This window comes from Nannobrachium achirus, assembly GCF_963921795.1.
Source record: "Nannobrachium achirus genome assembly, chromosome: 6".
Classification (NCBI taxonomy): domain Eukaryota; kingdom Metazoa; phylum Chordata; class Actinopteri; order Myctophiformes; family Myctophidae; genus Nannobrachium; species Nannobrachium achirus.
In genome coordinates this window covers 55,364,371-55,386,410 of record NC_137815.1, presented here as the reverse complement: position 1 = coordinate 55,386,410, position 22,040 = coordinate 55,364,371, and the positions used below count along the sequence as shown (strand labels likewise).

The 22,040-nt window shown below is 42.3% G+C and overlaps 1 protein-coding gene across 1 annotated transcript; it reads left to right on the top strand.

Annotated features, from left to right (window-relative positions):
* Window positions 1–223: 223 nt before the first annotated feature.
* Window positions 224–21,783, top strand: lrig2 (leucine-rich repeats and immunoglobulin-like domains 2). Its single transcript, XM_080728705.1, has 18 exons — window positions 224–884; window positions 1,596–1,670; window positions 1,996–2,130; window positions 3,296–3,439; window positions 3,996–4,139; window positions 5,080–5,223; window positions 5,853–5,996; window positions 9,669–9,749; window positions 10,100–10,171; window positions 10,386–10,454; window positions 10,940–11,103; window positions 11,989–12,300; window positions 12,730–13,011; window positions 14,128–14,568; window positions 15,368–15,520; window positions 16,200–16,340; window positions 16,738–17,007; window positions 18,409–21,783. The coding sequence occupies exons 1-18, from the start codon at window positions 691–693 to the stop codon at window positions 18,651–18,653; spliced, it is 3,210 nt and encodes a 1,069-aa protein (XP_080584831.1). The 5' UTR covers window positions 224–690; the 3' UTR covers window positions 18,654–21,783.
* Window positions 21,784–22,040: the final 257 nt, after the last annotated feature.

Sequence of the window (22,040 nt, the reverse complement as noted above, 5' to 3'; positions counted from 1 at the left end):
TGGTACTTTTAGTTATACTTTTAGTACAACAGTTGAGTACTTTTTTCCACCACTGCAAACAAACAATCCAGAGAGAAAATAGGCTACTTGTCAGTCACCAAAACAGACCAATGGGACGACTGTAAACATGCTTGGAAGAAAGGGGGCGGGACATGAGGATATCCCATGTCATGACTGCGAGGTGCTTTGTTGTTCCTTCGAGGCACAAAGTCGGAGGAAAAAATATCCTTTATTAGCGTTTAAAAACGTTGACCGAACTTCTCGTGATTGGAGATAAACGTGACATGGAGTTCACAGATCGACCATCGGCGTGTAGAATGGTTGACATAAAGCGGTGAAGGCAGCTGATCGCGGGGCTAGCAGCGTTAGCTTTGGGAGTGTGTTGTCCAGATTGGAGCGGAAGGAATTCCAACCACTGTGGGAAGAAGGAGACTGGGGAGAAAAATCTTTGTGTTGGGATGCTGCCTTCGCGCAAGTTGGAACAATGCATTTTACGGCGCCGCGTGCGATTATTATTATTATTCCGCAATTAACGCGAACGCACGTAGGTATTTGACGAGCATCAACTCGCAGAAGTGATTTTGGATGTTGTGTTTGTAACTTGTTTGTTAAAGCTGCTGCTCAGTTAGCCAAGTTAGCCACGTAGCTACCCCCGATAGGAAGGAAGGAAGGAGGAGGAGGACATTTAAAATGGCGGAAGGCTGGCCCGTTCCCCCGGCCCTCGTCCTGGTGTTGATGAGTGTGACTCTGACGACCAGTGTGATGGAGCCCTGTCCAGCTCCATGCTCCTGTTCCAGAGGTCAAGATGACGTCCAGATCGTGGATTGCAATAGAAAACGGTTGTCCAGTGCTCCGCTCGACCTACCCGAAGGGATCACCCAACTGTGAGTAACGCTATAGCCTATCAGCAAGCAGAGGCTACTCCTCAAGCACCTTTTCAATTTCATTTGTGATATGATGAATTGAGTACAACATGACCCCAATGTAAGCAAGCCAGACATATTTCTTGTGATTTAAATCCTTTTTGTTGACCTTGTATCAGTGAACTGTACTGGCATGTACTCTTTCCTATGCACACTTCTAATCAAGTATTCAATCAATCAAAGGACCCCCAGGTTGATATGCATTAATGTGGTCAGGTACCACCATATGATGATTTCTTTCTCTTTAAAAAAAATCTCTGCCACTGTGGAAACCTCAGTCATCTCACTGAGAATTTACAAATGGAACCAATTGGACCCACCACTATTACTACTGTAAATCTTCAAAAAATATTGAGTGGTTGGCAGAGTCCACACCACAACTATTAATTGCGTGAAAGTCCGTTAAGGGTCCATTTGGTTCTTCACTATCATTGGTTTAGCTGGGGATGGGGAACCCCTGAAATTACCCCCAAGAACCCCTGGGGTGTCCCCAGACCCCATGTTGATAACCAGTACACTACAATCACAGCTAGAAATAATCCTAGATAAGGCTTCACTGGCGGTAGTTTTTATGTATTCATTGAGTTAATGGTTAAGTTAGATGACATTCTTTAGCTTAATGACACTATAATTCCTAATCATAATCTCATCTGCTTCGTAATGTCATTTCAGCACCATGAACCACAATGAATTGACTGCTGTTCCGTTTCTTGGATATGTTTCCTCGAACATCACCACGCTATCCTTGTAAGTTAATAATATCTGCTTTCCTGTAATTTTGTCTGCACATATGACAATATAGGCCAAGTGTTCTTCCCTTACACATCATGTGGTCTTATTTACTAGCCAAGGCATAGATTTTTCCTTAAATGTAAATCCAGTCCTTTTTTGGAGAATTTGATTTACACAGACAGTGTTTTAAATAACAACATACACATTACCATAATGTAGCATTGTGCAGTAACTATACGACTACTGGTGTGCACAAACTAAGTATAACACTTCTTCTTGTTCATGCATGGGATGCTGTGGTGATCAACATTGTCACATCTAAATGACTGTGTTCACACAGAGTCCACAATCGAATCTCAGAGCTGTCGATGCATCACCTGCAGCCGTTCGTCTCCTTGGACACTTTGGACCTGACCTCCAACTCCATCTCTGAGCTCAAGGCTGGATCCTTCCCCTCCATGCAGCTGAGATATCTGTGCGTGCACACCCAATATAATTTTTTACCAATTGAGCCCTGGTATCCCTATTTTGGGGCCACCATTCAGCAAAAATACCCAGTATAAAAGCTCACAACAAGGCTATTTTCTGTGCAGATATTTAGTGTAGGGTGAGAACAGTATTTACTGTTACTAGTATGAGTTATTGGGAATACGTTCAACTAAGTTAATAAAATGAATTGAAAGGACAGAATTATGACAGAAGAAAAAGGGCAGATGAACTAACATATAGCAGAACCAACAGATGGCACAAGAACAGAGGTAGTAATGACATAACAAAAGATATGCCATTAATGGCATTTTATACATATAACGTGGCACACATCAGATTAACACATTTTCAAATCCACCATAATTTTAAAGAGACTTCCGCACACCCAGTTCCTCTCAAGCAGGTGTGTAGGTAACAGCACAGTATAGGAATCTTGGACAGATCAGACCCACACACTGCCGCTTGCAAGTTCAAGAGTGTTGTTTAATAAATACAGTCAGAGAAAGGTTTCGGTCGGGCTTGACGACCGAAACGTTGCTCTGACTGTATTTATTTAACAACTCTCTTGAACTTGCAAGCGGCAGTTTGCGTGTCTGACTCTGATCTGTTAAATATCCCCCATAATGCAAGGTTGTTAATGTAATTGGTAGTTAATCAATGAGTACAATAACATGTACCGTAATTGCCGGACTATAAGCCGCGGCTTTTTCCCCATGTTTTGAACCCTGCGGCTTATACAAAGGTACGGATTATATAAAGATTTTTTACAGCTAACAGCCAGTTAGTTAGTTTTACAATGGTCTTTAACAAGGATTTATATATAGATTTATACAGCTAACGGCCACCAGGGGGGCGCTCTAGCGGGAAGCAGGAGGGACACCTTAGGCTTATGGTCCGGTGCGGCTTATATATATGTAAACCTTTGTTTTATTTTCTAAAGTTTGCTGGTGCGGCTTATACTCAGGTGCGGCTTATAGTCCAGCAATTACGGGTACATACATTTTTGTTGTTTTGCTTGTGGTTTCAAGTAGGCTCTTTCTTTGTGTGTAATAGTGCCTCTTCCAGCTGTGAAAATCCATGTGCAGGTGTGACTGCAATCTCCTAACCTTACTTATTTTTAGCTCTGGCGTTTCCGCTTCTTTATCTGATAGGAATTTGAGTAATAACAAGATCAGCGCCCTGGAGCCTGGCTGCTTTGACAACATCTCCAGCTCCCTGCTGGTACTCAAGCTGAACAGGAACAGAATAGCTATGCTGCCGTCCAAAGTCTTCAGACTCCCACAGCTGCAGTTCCTGTGAGTGTTGAATGAATAAGTGTCCAAGGCCATGAATTGACAGTGACATTGTTTCATGAGCCCTGAGCAATGTGCATATGCTATATCTCATTACTGCTGTTCCTAACCTATATCCTGGACCAGCTCATTATATGAGCCAAACTGATATATAGCCATAATTTGACTTTGAAATCGGCAATTATGCAGCCAAAGTGTCCCAATTTTAAGCACCTTCCACCTGGCGTTGTAATTTTAGGCATTTCATTATACTGTAGAAAAATTACTTAAATATTTTCATAATAATAACAGATATACAAGTTCACACATCACAATGTGTTGTGAGCTTGGAGATCAGCGCTTTGAATGTGGTTAAATGAGTTTGTGTATTGTATATTTGTTTGCTTGTTCATTGTCAAATATAAGTTAAATGTTATACTCTGACTACAGTATTGACAAAATAGCACTTGACAAAATATCAGTCAAACATTGGTGGTCTAGGGTCAATAAATATTTGATATTTGATTGTTTATTGACAAAATTGGCGGTATAAAGATGTTTTATAATCATTGTCCTACAGTGAATTGAAGCGCAACAAGATCAAGGTGGTGGATAGCCTGACATTCAAGGGCATGGACTCCCTGCGATCACTGAAAATGCAGAGGAATGGAGTCACCAAGCTCATGGATGGGGCCTTTTTTGGACTCAACAACATAGAAGAGCTGTGAGTGTGGAGTTGTGACAAATGTGACAGTTTTTTTTTTTGGCATGATTACACTGGGTCTTTAAAACCTGAAAAGTAAGTTTGCATAGCATAGATGCAGCACTATAGGCTTGGGGCAAAGCTGGCTAAAATGCTAATGTGATACTCACTTGAGATTTCTGAGTAAACCATGTTGCAGGGTTCCCACGGTCATGAAATTCCTGGAAATATTTTGAAATTAGAAAAATATTTTTCCAGTACTGGAAAAGTTTTGGAATTGATCAAGGGTCCTGGAAGGTCCTGGAAAAAATAGCTATGCATTGTTTTTGGTTATTGATTTTGTTAACTCATTTACTGCCACCATAAATCAACTTTGAGGGTTCCCTGCCACCATTTTATAACCTTTTGACGTGGGCACGTGCGTGTCCATGGTGCACGATCCGCATGCACGCCACTGTCCGTTTGCAACGTGCACGCTTTATTTTTGCTATACTGCCTGTCTTAGCATTGCACATAGCGACTCGTTATTGCGCTGAATTATTGTTATATAGTCCTGGAAATTGGTTTGAATATTCTGGAAAAGTTTGGGAAACATTTGAAAATTCATTGGTAAAATGTGTGGGACTATTGTCCATGAACTAAAACAATGACAACTAGTGTGAAGTTACCGTGCTTTTTCGGGATGGGGCGGGACATACAGTACGTACAGAGTACAGACAGACACAGGACATACTGTACGTACAATCAGACAAAGCCTCAAGAAGGTTGCGGTTATTATCCACTGGGATTTTTCAATATTCGCCTGACACTTGTATTGACTGTAAAAATGTAGAAATTGGTTACTTTATAATTTCCTACAGAAGTACATTCATGCATGCCCCTGAAAGCTCCTGTATAACTGTCAGGACGGTTTTACTGATTGAGGGAGCTGTCCTGTTTTCCCCCTCTGTTTGTATTGCAGTGAGTTGGAGCACAACAACCTGACTGAGGTCAACAAAGGCTGGTTGTATGGCCTGCGCATGCTGCGAGTGCTAAGGGTCAGCCAGAACGCCATCGGCATCATCCGCCCGGATGCCTGGGAGTTCTGCCAAAAACTGGAGGAACTGTGAGTTGTCTTTACTGTGAGGTTTAACAAGCACGCACGCACACGCATGCTTTCACCCATTTATACCTGGAAAGCATCTGTGTCACCACTTTAACCGTGATAAAGGACTTCATCTTGGCACGCTTTGTGCTAAGATGTAGGCCAGATGTAGGCCACGCTTCGCATCCCGGACAAAGCCAGATAGATGTTGGAGCTGAGTTCCTTCCAGGAGCACACAAATAGATTACCACTCCTATCATCATCAATATAAACGATGTAGATTAAAGCAATAAGCCACTTGACCTCGCTGTTTAGATTTTACAATGGCTAGGAGGCCGACCCTCTTGGCCACTTGAAAGATGGACGTAAACAGCGACCTCGCGCTGCTTATTGCTTTTCTAAAACAGTTACAAATATGGCAGCATTTAAAGTTCTCCAATTAAAACAGTTCTTAATTCACTACGAGAACAATTTCTACAAGAAGTTAATTCCTGCGACTTTACAAATGGTTGTTACAAATGGTTCCATTTGTACAATGTTAAGGGGAGACGGAGACCTTCAAATTTCAAAGTTTGAGAACCACTGGTGTATGAAATGTGCTGTAAATAAACACAGTTTAACGTCACTTGCTGTGTTCTCTCTGCCTACAGAGATCTGTCCTTCAACCATCTCACTCGCCTGGAGGAGACGGCCTTTGTGGGCTTGGGTCTCCTGGAGAGCCTGAATCTGGGCGAGAACTCCATCAGCCACCTGGGAGAGGGGGTCTTCAGCAGTCTGGCCAGCCTCCGTACACTGTAAGGACTGCACCATACTGCCATCCATTCATGTCATTGTCCATTCACAGACATAAACATTTGAGGGAAGTAGTCCCTGGACCCCAGTCCGTTGGTGGCTAATCTCGCAAAAATACTACCCCGATCAGCCAAGCGAATATCTTATATTTACAATTGGCTTAAAGCCGCATCCCACTTCCAAGCGGTAGGTAGGGAGAACGTCCGATGTAGGTAGAACGTAGGGAATACCGCCCATAACTCTATCATTGGCCCCCACCCTATGCCGTCCGCTCATTCGCTAGAGAGCAAGAGAGAGAGAGAGAGAGAGAGAGAGAGAGAGAGAGAGAGTCTCAGGTTACAAGAGGGAAGGGGGGGGGGTCAGTTGCACAGGGGGAGAGAGAGAGAGAGAGAGTCTCAGGTTACAAGAGGGCACACACACACACACACACACACACACACACACACACAAACACACACACACACACACACACACTCAAAATACATGAAGAAACAGTGCTTTTTGTGGGCAACATGGCTTGGAGCAGTTGTGCGTGTGTGTGCATGTGAGCACGCGAAGCGTGCGAACTCTAGGATTCGCCCGCCAAAGGCGGGCGATATTCTAGTTGTTCACATTTTGTGAATTCATAATTGATCAGACACAAGCCATTATTAGAACCCTGCTTGTTAGATTTTGTATGTTTAGAATTTCTCCAAAGATATCAAAAGTTTACTGAACTTAACTGAATAATTCAGTCAACGTTGCCTAAACCTTATGTGTCAAGTATACTAGGGGTTGTAATCAATAGGATAATCATGCCAGATCCTTTTTGTTCTGTTGAGGCATTTATTGTTACATCCCAGCTATGGTAGAAATGTTGGTTGATATGCATAGATAGACAACGTCTTGGCATGTCACATTACCATGGGATCATGCTTCAAAGAAAAGGTAAGATTACGCTATTGTGTATAGTTGTATGTTAATCGTGGAATATTGCCACAATCGACAGTAAAGAAAGAAAACGGCTTCATTTGAAAGCAGGCAACAAACAAATACAATACCCAAGTGTCGTAATTTGTATTGTTTAGACCAATGCATTGTACTTATTACATAAGTCCTAACCTAATGTTGGTTTTATGCATTCTGATGAAGGCTGCTAAACACAGTAGGTTTGTTTGTTTCACTTTTTGTGTGTAGTGTGATTTGTGTGTAGTGTCTTTTATTTTAGATCATCTTGTAGTAACTACTGTAGAAATAGACATACTTTAATCTTGTAGCATTACCATTAGCAATCCCTTTAGCATGAATGAATAGACCTACCTCAAAGTGTCACTCCGAATCTTGCTAAATTTGATTCAACCGAGTTTTAATATAAAACTCTGGAACTATATTGAGCAGCGAGTGCAATCAAGGGCCAGTTGATGGGCTTAATTCAGCAACTACGTCTTATTAATTATAAATCTCACTAGCCCCGTTTACATGCACGCATCTAATCGTATTAAAAACAAGATTTTAGATAAACCCGATCTAATTCTGCATGTATACACCTAAATAAACCAGATCAAAACCAACACGATTTAAATTCTGATCGGATGCAGAGGGGTGGTCTAGACTGTTTTACGACCCGATCAAAAGGAAAATCCTCCCATGTATACACCTAACCCGATTAGAATGTGACATGTTCTTTCAGCGCAGGCTTCCTGGCCATTTATTGTGGCACTTTTTGTGATGTTTCACCACATCTATTAGTTTATAAACGCATTTTTTAATCAATCTATAATGTGTAGCCTGCCTACGTTAGTGTGCGTGTTTGCGTGCGCTCACGCGAGTCCCAACTTTAGACTCCTGTCTCAATTGAGAAGAACCGTAGGCTAGAGATCTTCACGGGTCAAAAAAATTGGTCCCGAAAACTAAATGGACCGTCAAATTTTGACCGATTCCGACCAGTTATGAAACAATAATCAAATTACAAAACCAAACCTGAGTGGCCCCGTAACGGTCTCGTCCGATTCCGTCCCGTTCCGACGTTCATTCTTTTTTTACAGACCGAAACCCGTGACATGTTGTCCCGAAATCCTTTTATTTCCGAGGTTCCGAGAGACCCGACCCTTTAATCATTATTAAAACCCTCTTTTATGTAACTCACTGCAGCCGTGCAGCGTGCTGTTAACTGATTGACAGGCAGAAGAAGGCTGCCAAGGAATCTATAGGCTAATATTAAGATCGAAACAAAAGTCAGGGATAAAGGAATACTTATAGGCTATTTTCTAACTGCAGAGGTAAGTCATTTTCGGTTTGTTTGACATGTTTAACTTGTACGCGGTCGCGGGTGCCTTCTCATCAAAAAATAGCCGATCTACAAGCTCACAACGCGTCTCAAATCCTACTTATCACGTTAAACTGATCCTAGACCAGCATTATCATCTCACTTACACAGCCATTCATTCATCTCGCGGCCTCACGGCTAACAGACCTGATCCTAGGTCAGCCTAAACACAGCACACACGAAACAGAACTCCAGTAGTTCGGTGAGAGAAAGAGAAAGATATTCTAGCGCGACTGGACGCTTCGTCCTCGTTCATCTATCCTCCTGTGCGTCTTTGCCCAGGTCAGATTGATCTGGCCACTAACTAATTGTCTTCTTGCGATCATAAATAGCCTAAGAAACCACCAGCAAAACATCCTATATTCTTCATCAGATAAATAATATTTAAAGGGGACTGGGGTAAGTGGATATAGCTAAGAGAGTCAATTTTAAAAGTATTACAGACTTTTTGTTTATTATCGTGAATGCACTTGTCCATGAAGCCATATGTTCTATTGTGATGATGATGATGATGATGATGATGATGATTATAATGATAATATATAGGCCTAATACATAGGCCTACAGAACAACGCACATCCCCAATAATCTAATTAAAAGAGCATTGCAGCTTATTTTTTTCACTTTGGTGGGGCTGTGCATTTGCATTAGGCTCCATTATTATTACTATTATTAATGGATACAGGGAAACAACATGATTTAATGGGCACATGTAAACACCAGATCGGATTGATCTCACCCCATGTAAACACTTGATCCAATACCTTCAATCGGGTTTATTTAGATCAGATTGGAATGAGGCTGTCATGTATACACAGCTACTGTGAGGTAGAACTAGTGGTGTCAGGGTGAGGTTGGAGGGAGGGGAATAGGAAGCCATTTGAAGCCATTAATTAGTACAGAGTTCCGAGAAGACAAAAAAAAAGGGGGGGGGGGGGTATGGTTTTGCTAGTGCTGTCATAACTCCTCTTGGGACTTCGTAGCTGACGGGAATCAGATGAGTGTTAGGGTTTTCAGACGCACCCAGGCATCAGGAGAGATGACCCACTCTGTGAACACAACAAGCCTCTGAGTTCACATCTGCATCGATCGTGAGGCCGTCTCACACCTACCTACATCTTAAAGAAAGATGTGTGGGTGGCAAGCTAGCCAGATGTATGGAGGAGCTGAAGGCCTAGGATGACCTAGAGAGAGAGCTAAACTGAGCCAATTAAATCACTCCCTTGTCATAGAGAGGCACGAGCACCCAGCTGTGACTATCACTCTGTCAACAACATCCCTTTCTCCCCGCCGGCATAGGATGTGTTTTTAGGTCTCTTTTAGGTCTTTTTAACACTTGAATCTTTTTTTGTTTTGTTTTTTGTTACAGTGACATCCGCAACAATGAAATCTCTTGGGCCATTGAAGACTCAATTGGTGCATTTGATGGGATGAAGAAGCTGAACACACTGTAAGTAATTCCCATGTCCCATAGATAATTAATGACTGATGCACAATGTTTCTATGGAAAGAACATCTCGCCATCCTCTGTAGGGCCCCAACCTGCTAGCTATGAAACACTGCTTCTTAGGGCTTCAAGTTCTTAAATCTTAAAATGTAATTTTGTTGTTATGCTACCTTTCTCATGACTAATCAACTGCATAAATCTGCCTCTTCCTTAGACGTCTGTTTATTTGGCACGGAAATTGACGCATAAAGTCCGACTCTACTCGCATTAAATGGACACCCAGTAAAACTTCAGAGGACCAATGTTTCTGTGGTTTATTAATATTGCGTGACTTTTATATTCGTATCTACCAGGATTCTGCAGCGGAACAAGATCAAATCAATCACAAAGAAAGCGTTTGAGGGCCTGGAGGAGCTAGAGCACCTGTGAGTACTGACTCCTTTCTCCTTGAGACCATATATGGCCAATACGGCCTTGAGTATCAGAGCCATCAGCAGTTATTGCTGAAGGGATCCTGGGACAGGGGAAGGGTTTTTATTACAATAGTGCTGATATTGTCTTGCGCCTGTGAAATGTGATGCCATTTTGATCATATCGCACCCGCTGGAGTGCCTGATCCATATTTCCGTCCTCCCGCAGGGACCTGAGTAAGAACGGCATCATGTCAATACACCCGGAGGCACTGTCGCATATGAAGCTCCAAGTGTTGTAAGTATACAGGAGTGGTCTCAGCGGTACCAAACACATTTATTTAAGGCCACCCTCGTCGGTTTTCACGTTGCCTCTCGTTATTGTGTTTGAAACACAATGATGAGATTGAAAATAATCATTAAGATCTTTTTAAGAACTGGGTCCCTTGGACACCATTTAAAATATTTAGTAAGGCAGTGGTTCTCAAAGTGGATTCTAGGGTTCCTTTAGGGGGGTCTAAATTGAAGTCTGTAACACTGACAGTCTACAAATGGAACCAAATGAACCCAGAGGGGGTTCATTTGGTTCCATTTGTACACTGTCAGAGTTAAGGGGAGACCTTGACATTTGAAAGTTTGAGAAACACTAGTAAGAAACTGATTGGCCGTGGTTGGCGTCACATCAATCGTATACATTTTCGGATTGTTAGCCCACACTGTTTTTGGATTGTTAACCCACACTCGACATTGCACCATCTTACCGTTGGTATCTGTTGTTCACAGTGTGCTGAACACCAGCAGCTTGCTGTGTGATTGCCAGCTCCAGTGGCTGGGCAAGTGGTTGACTGACAGCCACTTCGAGCAGGCTGTCTCAGCTGTGTGCGCCCATCCCGCCAGCCTTCTAGGTCACACCGTCCTGTCTGTCCGCCCTGAGGAGTTTGTTTGTGGTCAGTCACTTTTCCTACTTATTCTTATCCATTAGCTGTTTACCGGCCACAGAGCAGCAGAAAATGTGGGGCAATATTTTTCTCATGCCAATCATATTGTGTTTTTAGGCAAAAACCTGGTCTTATTGTTTACATCAGGGCCATGATCTGCACATGGCTCTGCAACCAACATTCCATCTCGCATCAGCACAGTGTCAAGGATAAAAGCAAGAATTACAGTCCAGTTGCCAGGTTTAGAAAGTCTGTGAAAATATCCCTTTTGCTGACATATACACAGATGTTATGTACTTACAGTATACAGTATAGGGCTTTACCACTGCACCATAGAACGGTTGCGTAGAATGCGTATAATAACCATTCCAACTACATGTTGCCATGATAAAGACTACTGCCAGCTCCTGGTATGGAGATGTTTACTCTCAAAACTCCTATAAAACAAATAATGTTGGCACAGTCCTCATAGCTATTAATTGTCAATACGTGCCCCTATAGTAGAAGCCCGAAAAATACATAAATTGTCAATCGTGTTTTTTTTTTTATTATTATTATTTTTTATTGTATTTCAGCATTAAACTTGCTGCTGTATCTGTATTTGTATTCAGCATTCAGCATTTTTAGTATCTGGTCTTTTATAGTTCTGATCTGTGTATCTATTCCGAGCACAGTCAGAAGATGAGTGATCTTTAGCTGTAGGGATGCTTTCAAGTATCAACAGATTTAGTGGCACAATCTATGTTAGAAAAGGTGTTCATTCCAGTGGCTCAAATTGATAAAATCTGGAGATTTCAGTAACCTGTCCCCATTGCTAATCTAATGTCGGTTCCCCAAGGTTTTTTGATTCAGGTATAACTGAGTCTGTCGTTGTTGTCCCCCTCTGCTCCACAGATGACTTCCCTAAGCCTCAGATCACTGCACACCCAGAAACCAACACGGCGCTGCGGGGGAACAACGTGACTCTAACCTGCATCGCCTCCAGCAGCAGCGACTCTCCAATGACCACCGCCTGGCGCAAGGACGGCGAGGTGCTGTACGACGCTGAGGTGCAGAACTATGCCCGCTACCAGGAGGGGGAGCTGGTCTACACCACTGTGCTGCACCTACTCAACGTCAACTTCACCGACGAGGGCCGCTACCAGTGTGTGGTGTCCAACCACTTTGGCTCCAACTACTCCAACAGGGCCAAGCTCACTGTTAATGGTATGGGAAACTTGTGCTTTATATGGAAGCTTGGCTTTTTATTGACTCATCCATTTAGATTCTTGAACCATTTTAATTTGGATGTTCCTGATTTTATAATACAGCTTGTTTTATGTTTCTGGAACCGCCTAAAACCAGAAAGGTTTTGAATGTCAAGTCTTTACAAATATAGTTTTATCCATAAAATGTTATTTGCCTCTGGAATGTACTCTATAATGGAGATGGTTAACACAATTTCAGAATAGTTCTGGACCATAAAACCATGGGTTTTATGGTCTCTGTAAGGAAGGACCCAGTACAATTCAAATTCTATTAACCATCTACAAGACTAGAGCATAATTGCAAATGCCATGTACGTCTGAATGCGGTCTGAGACTCCTCTCTAAACCTTCCACTGACCCTGTTTTCCATCGTTCTACTCTCTCATAGAGCTACCCTCTTTCCTCAAGACCCCTATGGACTTGACCATCCGCACGGGCACCATGGCCCGTCTGGAGTGCGCGGCAGAGGGCCACCCGTCTCCCCAGATCGCCTGGCAGAAGGATGGGGGCACGGACTTCCCTGCCGCCCGTGAGCGTCGCATGCACGTCATGCCTGATGATGACATCTTCTTCATTGCCAACGTGAAGACGGAGGACATGGGCGTGTACAGCTGCACGGCCCAGAATGCAGCGGGCACCCTGTCAGCCAACGCCACCCTCACTGTGCTGGGTGAGTCACTGACGTGCCACAAATACTGTCATTCTTTTGAAAGATCTTCTACCACTCCTTCCTCATCCCTTTACCACGAATAATATGCTGTGTACTGGATTCATATACTTGATGTTCTTGATTCATACTTTTAACCACTTAAATGTACTTTATATATTGATTTGAGTGTTTTAAGAAATTGCTCTTCTTCACTAGTGTCATCACAGTGCCTCTTAGGTTGCCATTCTTGCAGTGTCTCAGATCCCCATTATTGGTTGCTTGCAATGTTAGTGTTTGTAGTGAAGATCTAGTTCTGTGGGACAGTGTTGGCAAAGTGTTCCATTTCATACCTTCTAACCGCCAGAGGCGGAGTTAAACACCGCCTCTGGCGGTTATCGGGTATTCATAGAACCTTAGTTATATGCATAACTCTCGTTTTACTCCCAGGACATTTCATTTGAGATTGATAGCGACATGCCCTATTTTGTGTTCTTTTGTAATTTGATTAACTAATGTAGATGTAACAGCAAATCTTGTTATACTGTGGCCTGTTCGGTGTGCCTATTCACTTTGTGAAAATTACAGGGTAACGGGACAACTCCGACATGACCATTTTGATCACAGAATGTGAGAGTGAAACATAGTTTCAGACCTGCTACACTGACATAATGATCAGTGGCTTTAGGCTTTGATAACTCTCAAGCTGTAGTTCTATTGATAAAGTTACAGTAATTTAGACCAGTGGTTCTCAACCTTTTCAAGCCGCAACCCACAAAATAATCATATTTTAACTGGGGACCCCCCCACCCTGACGAGCACTTACATTTTGTATAACGCTACTATAGGGAAAATAGCAGATCTACATGCTCACAATTTCTGCCTCTAATATTTGACAATTTGGCCAATGTTTAATTTGTCATTTTAGAGGTATTAAAAAGTCCTTAAATTGTCACTTTAGAAACATGCAGATACCCTCTATACACTTAAACTGTATGTTGGTTTGTTTGCAGTTGAGTGAGAAAACAATGTTGCACATTAAGTTAATCATCTGGGGACCCCCAGGGGGGTCCCGACCCACAGGCTGAGAACCACTGATTCAGACAGACACTGACTGAGGCCATGTGCTCCTCCTTCCAGAAACGCCGTCCTTCATGCGCCCCCTGGAGGACAGGACGGTGGCCCGCGGGGAGACGGCCGTGCTCCAGTGCATCGCCGGCGGCAGCCCCGCCCCCCGGCTCAACTGGACCAAGGACGACGGGCCGCTGGTGCTGACGGAGCGCCACTTCTTCGCCGCGGCCAACCAGCTCCTCATCATTGTGGACGCGGGGCCCGGCGACGCTGGCAAGTACACCTGCATCATGTCCAACACGCTGGGCACGGAGCGCGGCCACATCTACCTGAGCGTCTCGCCCTCCCCCAACTGCGACACGGGCGGCGGGTACGACCAGGACGGCTGGACGACGGTGGGCATCGTGGTGATCGTGGTGGTCTGCTGCGTGGTGGGCACCTCGCTGGTGTGGGTCATTGTGATCTACCACATGCGCAGGAAGAGCGAGGACTACAGTATCACCAACACTGGTGGGTACCGCGCTGCTTTCATAATGCAACGAAGGCAATGAATCTGCCGTATGACGATCATGTTAAGGTCTAAATTAATTGCACACATACATAGGCCTTATCACAAACTGATAACTTATTATTTTTATACACTGAAACAGAAATATAAAATGTTCATATTTGGTTGTAAATTTCCCCACAATGGATCGCTAAACTGAGTATTCAATTGCTATAATTGTATTTGATGAATTTTCAGTTGATCTATTCATTGTTTATTCAATTATTTTTTACAAATGCAAACCCGAATTTCCAAATTCACTCCTTGGTTTTGGTTGTCAATGGTGTCCCAGTCTTTATTGTATCAACGGAAATTGTTACTAAATAATGCAGTCTCCACGTTTTTCCAATTATTTTGGTAATTTTGCTAGAACAGGAGAATAAATAGCTCGAAACCATTTTCTGTGTGCAGCTACTGCTTGAGCAGTAAATGTTATGAAAGCATCATGGAACAATTGTTTTCAAAGCTGGGTATGCTGAGGGGTATTTCCAGGGAGTCCCCAAGCACTATGAAAAATAGTTTAATTTTACTTTCTAGGTTTTGATCTCCAAAAAGGTCTTTCTCCTCTTGAATCTCCTAGTCGGTTAAGCAGCTCTGTACTACATTTCTGGAGTTCTCTAAGGATTTAACAAATGAGTATAGAATAACCACAAGATAATGACAGTGCCCAGGGGAAGAAATACCTGGTATTCGTGTGAAAGGTGGTTTCTCAGACTTCTCAGACCTTGTGTAACAAAAAGTGCTTTTGCCTGTGCCTTCCAGATGAGATGAACTTACCAGCAGACATCCCCAGCTACCTGTCCTCCCAGGGAACGCTGTCAGAGCCCCAGGAGGGCTACAGTAACTCTGAGGCAGGCAGCCACCAGCAGCTTATGCCTCCTCTCTCCAACGGATACATCCATAAGGGCACAGATGGTGGGTGGCCATTCTCATGCACTCAAATTGGTTTGACTGAAGCTTAACTCATTTGCTGTCACCTCCCGAGTTTCCCGAGTTATTCCCGTTGTCTGACGCCGCCACATCTGAGTTTTCCGAATTTTGGCCGAATTAGAATTTTTCTACTATATACTAGGCATGATCGTGATCGCGAAATTGCATGTTTGCCCCCCAGACCAACCCCATCTTTCAAACATGGCAGTCATGTTTGTTTACATTTGAAGAAAACATGATGGCTGCTATCTCATGAATGCCTGAACGGATTTCCAAGCAGATTTTTTGGTTTGAAAGCTGTAAACGGCGTGAACACGTGGTGCATGATCTGTGCATTATTATTATTATTGTTATTATGGGTGAATTTGGCAGTTAAGCCTGAAAGTGGCCATTTTTAAAAGGCAGCAAATGTGTTAACTTCTGTATGTTAATTTCCCCACTTATATCCTATCTACGCTGTAAAGACCTATATGTCAATTTAACTCTGATTGTAAACCGTGTAGTGCGAAAGAAGCAAGAAATATGTTGGAAATCCTAAGACACTTGAGCAAAATAGAATTAACTTGGCTAAACCACAATGTGGCCATACTGGTTTCATTTAGTTTTTTTCTGCATTTTGTGTTCCTTGCTAAGATACTGAACAATCATGTGCATGTTTTTGTAGGTGTGTGTTATGGGGACACAGGCAGCGAGGTGGAGACTGAGGCCAACGGCATGCTCCACTGCAGGGTGGGCTCTCTGTTTACAGGACGCAGCAGCTTCAATCCTGGGGACGCCCGTGAGGGTCTGACTGGAGTACCCAATGGTTAGTTGTCTTTTCACTTGGGTCAGCTCCATTTAATATATGAAGGGCTTATTTATTATTACTTTTTATAATTTTCAAACATTTACATCATTTGGAGAAAACAAAATCCTATCGGATAAAAACGTGGCGGCTCCCCCTGTTGAAGACCTATGGGTTAAACGGCCATTAACATACCTACTGGGATACCTTCATACTGGGCTTTACTCAATGATTAATTGATTCATGTCACAGATTAATATCCTGCTGTTTGATATATTTAGAGTACTGAGTTCTTCTTTTTGGGTTAGGGTAGTAACTCTGAGGACCCCCTGGGGGTCCCAGACCCCCTGTTGAAGACCCCTGCCATAGCATCTTCACTTTGGGCTTGTAATAACTGCCCCTGTCTTGTCCCCACAAGGTGGCGCCGGTTCATTGGTCATCTGCTCCGACTGCTATGACAACGCAAACATCTACTCACGCACACGGGACTACTGCCCATACGCATACCTGGGCGAGGACGATCCCTTGGACAAAAGCTTACCAGGCGTGAAGGAGTCCTTCAGCGAGCACGCCCAGCATGAAGACGTCACCCTGGAGAGCCTCATTGGCAACCAGGACCCGTCCGTCTTCCCGGTCTCCCACGACAGGAGGCTGAGTGGCAGTGTGCCCTCAGAGCACTACAATAACGGTGATTACTTAACTCAAGTCTCAGCACTTGTTATGCAATGACTAGAAGAGCCTGGAACATTTGGGAAATTGATGTGTCCATTGGAATGGATGTGGGAGATTGGCAGTACTCTATTTTGACTCTTGAGTGCCATTACCATGTCACAGAATAAGCAGAAAATGTACTTGAGGGTGTGTCAGGAGTACTCCGATAGGATATATGCATTGAAACTACAGTTTTTCTGCACTGTCAGGAATTTAATTGCCATCACCTTGAGTCACGTGTCGTAACTAGTCCCTGATTAGACTAGCTAAAAGGAATTGGCTCGAGTGAAAAGGATGCTTGGCGGATCCAATTACCTCCCTGGTAAAAGGTTGTGAAAAGATTGTTCGCATATGTAACTGTTCCTTAAGCTGTTTTATTTGTTGATTTGTAATTTAAATGGTCTGCAAATCTACACTAGAAACCTGGTCTCATATTGTATCTCATTTACTAATGGACAAACAAAGGCTTTCAGACTCCCAAGCCAGTGGGCAGAGGTCCCGTCTAGCTCATGCCTTTATTTAAACAATGAGCTCATAGATTTCCCTTAAAGCCACCTTCCCTAAGGATGAGATATTTCACAGCGGGAAAACGCAAGTTATGAAGATGGATAGATTGCCTTTAGTGTGGATACTGGACTCTACGATCTTAGCGGTTCAGATACAAAGTGTCTATCTTTGAGCTCTGTAGATTTGTATGAGCCATCTGGGGAGCTGAACACAAACAATAGAGGAGGCATCAATTCTCTTTCTTTGCCGTTTTTAGTATCTCAAAGTTATCAGATCTGTCATTTCACTCTGCACTGACAGCAGCAAGGGACAAATATATCAAGAGCCAACAATATAGAATTGACAAAATAATTACAATGTAGATCTTTTGTGTTTGATAAACTCCAGCTAAAAAAACGAGCTATTTCTAAAGGAAAATATAAAATGGTTGCAAATGGCACATAAATCTCAATAAATTGACAGTTTTATGTATGCAGTATGTGCTCTGGTGGACTTGATTTGAAATGCAGCTTGTCAAAAAAACTCAAAGCCAAAGTGTGATCCTTCAACATTTCTCTTATGTCAAAAGAAGAGGGAATTGGAAAGTCATAGTGTGTATATACACTTACTGTAAACGCATTGTGACACTTTTACTATTGCCTCTCTCTCTCTCGCTTATCCAGGAAATGTTGTGGGCCTGGAGGGACATCAGAGATTTACCACTTTATCACACATAGATTTGGTGCTGTCAAATATGACTGTCCTGCAGCAATATTATATATTCACCTTTTGTGAATGAAATATAATGTGATGTACTTTATTTCCATGTAGGTTTTGTTAAACTAAGCTCTGATCAACTTTCTGTGATCCCACTCTCTCTTCTTGCTCGTAGATGTTCCCAGCAGGTCATTTTGGGTGGAAGGAGAAGAACTGTCCACGAGGCCCCAGCCAGGAGCGTCCCAGCACCCAGTGACTGTATACAGGACGCCTCGGTTAAGCTCCTCAACGGCCGATGGAGCAGAGGTGCAACAATGCAACACTGCGGAGGTGGACACCCGGCCCGGTCAGTGCACGCAGGACCACAGAAGTGCCTCCCATAACAGGACTAACCCTCAAGAGCAGCCCATTCCCACATAGGGGACACCCAAACACCCTCCTTCCCTCCAGCCACGTTCTTCCTCTGACTCTTCCTTGTTGCATCCCTCAATCCTTCACCTTTCTCTCTCTCTCTCTGTCTCTCTCTACCCACTACCTCCAAAGAGACATCCTCACACTCTGCCAAAGAAGCTCTCATGTATGTTTACATTCCTCCCCCTCCACGGGAGAAGGAGACGCTTTGTTTGCTCTCCGCTATGGAGGAAAAAGGAAAACGGATCATCTTGGGCTGGAGAAATGGATTGGCGATCGCCTCCCTCCTCCGTGATACCCAACCCCATCCTCACCCCCAACTCTGCAGGGCCTCTTTCTGTCAAAAAAAGAAAGAAACCCCTCTTCACTCTCCTTCGAGAGAAAGCTATGAATGTATGCTTCAAAAGAGCCATGTTTGATGCTGCCATGGGAGTGTTTTGAGATGTTTTTTCAAGTCTTAACTTCTCTCTCTCACCGTTCCTGCAACCGGGGTGAGAGCTGAGAGGAGGGGCGAAGTACAATTTTGGTGCCAGTGTGCATATACTGCTTCACGCTGGCAGCATCCACTCCTCATGGCTGGTACGGTCACTTGCTGGAGCAGCCTTGCTACATGACTTGTGTGGAAATGAATAAGTGACCTCGTCCCAAGTGTGTGTGGGGGGCAGATTGCGGGTCGAATGCACAGAGGGTTGTGCAGTTCCCTGACCAGCAGTTTGTGGTTCTTTTATATTAACTTAATATAGGGAAGCGATCCCAAATGCGTACGTCCCTACATTCCCGTAGCCATCCCTATAGACTCATAGCAACGTAATCTGGTAACCTGTTATGCAAAAACCAGAGACAATGACACCAAGAGTGGTGTATATTATAATTTATATATATATATAAAGTATATATATATAAATATATAACCTATATCATCATTGCCTATTCTCGTTTTGTCCTGTGTCAAGAGTAAATGACTTTTTCTTATGTTTTCATAATGCTGTTATGTTGGGTTAAGAAAGTATACAAAGTTTGCACATTTGACAATCATGGATTTACTGGCCATTCTGTGATGGCCAACTTTAATTTTTTATGTTTTTACACACAGTCTCAACAGCCTTTTTCCGGTATTTTCATGGTTTATAAATTCATTATGCACTGATATCTTTTTTTTTCTTCTGTTTTTCAAGATACATTAACAGGCACTTAACGTAAATGGTGGTCTATTTTCTTTAGAATGCAGTGTGCATGCCATTTTACATTGCTGTAAAGGCTTGTTGCCATGACTTCCATATCCCAAACTTAATCATCTTTATTGATATTCATTAGGCCTAGATTATCTTTCTTCTCGGGACTGTGAAAAAGGAGAATGTATTGTATTATTTTATGTGTATGTATGTGTACATATGGCTGTTAATCTATTCAATCTCATATCCTTCTAGGCCTTTTGTAGAGAGGCTTAAATCCCTTAAACTACAGTGACTTTTACATGTTTTTATTCTTTAATTTTCAGCTGGTGTTGTCCCAGCATGATTCCATAGGCCACATGTTTCGTACAGGTTATAAGACCAATTTCTTTTTTCTCAAGACTACATTATATTCCAGTTTATCCTGATCACTGTAATTATATAGTTGCAAGTTGCAACCATGTGCATTCCACATTGTTTTCATATAAAGCTAACTTGTCGAATTGCTTTCGGCCGTTTGGGAAATCAAAGTGCTTATCAGGCAGAAATGGAGTGGTATTTATTTCAAATTTAATTTGGCCTCATTACATGTTTTGACGTTCTGAAGAGCTCTTGTTTATTGCACTTCTGAATCGCCCAGACGTGAATTACTTTAGTCTAAACTTAAGTGAAACCATTTGTTACTTTTTTTTTACTTTATTGTTTTCTAAATATATTAACCCAATTATGTCTGGCTTTGGGGTTATTCACCTCATTGATTATGTTTGATAATTGATTTTCCCCTCCTGTATTTCGAGAGTTGGTGGCTCTCATTATTGTAATATATATATATTTCTTCCTTTTCAGTTAATTTGATTTCTGTAAAATCAGAATTCATAGGACACATTCCGTGCAAAACAGCTTAATGATATAAATTATCATGCATCCGGTAGGCAACATTCTGCTAGTTTCGACAAAGGGTCTCATTCATCTTTGTTTTCCTTCCTCTTTAGTAGTGGTGCACAAATACTGGCGGGTACTGCACCCTACAGTGTTTCAGTGACCAGGGCTTATGCTAGTTCATAGGAATGAATAAATCAAGCATGAAGTCATGCTGATGTTGATGTCCTCAATCTATCTGTAGATTACATTACCAAACAAGATGGAATGGTAATCTGAACATACTTCAGATAAAATGCCCACACATGGTCCACTTCAAATGGTATATGTGCATCTCTGCTTGGTGGTACTAAAGTTAACAGGATTTGCATGAGATTCATTAGACATTATTGCCTCTGCTAGCTGAAAGTAAATTCTTATAAAAAAATAATACATAAATCATGTGGGAATATTTCCTCAACAATCAGGTGTCTCAGTATACCAAATCAACTCCTTTCTAAACCCCTGTGGTGTGCCTAAGCTTGATAGGAGTAAGTCAGATTTGTTTTGTGCCAGATCATTAGCGTGGTCTACATAAATTTGGAATTGAGCCTCTGTCGCAGACTCGCATCTGTCAGCATTGTGACGCACTCCTTGATCCAGCGGAAGCAGTCTTTCTTTTTGTTATTGTAAGTGCTTTAAGGGTTTAATTTCATGCTCCTCTGATTGTTGAAGAAATTGAAATGGAAAGGTACAATGACAGGTACATCTGCACTGCAGTTTCCCTCTGGATAACGTTTTCTACCTATCTATTCATCTATCATCTCAGAGAAGCTTCACTTCTGGAGGGTGTACATTGATTTAATTATCAATATTTTTGCCAACAGCTCAATATAATGTTCATTTGTATTTGTTTTATTCTTTGACTGTCTTTATGAATTTATACCAAAGTTTAGCAGTAATGCTCTGGCAATATCAAATGCTGCTTTTTTTTGTATTGAATTTTTGCAAAAAAGGAACAAAAATAAGAGGACAATTTTTTTCAAATGTATTTTTGAACTTTGTTTATGTGTACATTCTGTAAAGCATGTCAAAAAGTTTTGTTTGTTTGTTACATAGCTGTTACTCAAACAATAAACCAGAATTCTGATATGTTGGTTTGAACATGAATTGTAATTAACCTGAGTATAATAATTTAGGCTAATTGAAATTAATTTAAACAAAGGAGAGACGGATTTTAACCAGCATCCATATTCTGGGGTGAATAATGGCCGAACATAGCAGATCTACAAACTCACAACAGCCAATTTTGGAAGAGATTTGGTGTAGACTTAAAAAAAAACTACAGATGGAACTCAAGTGCATT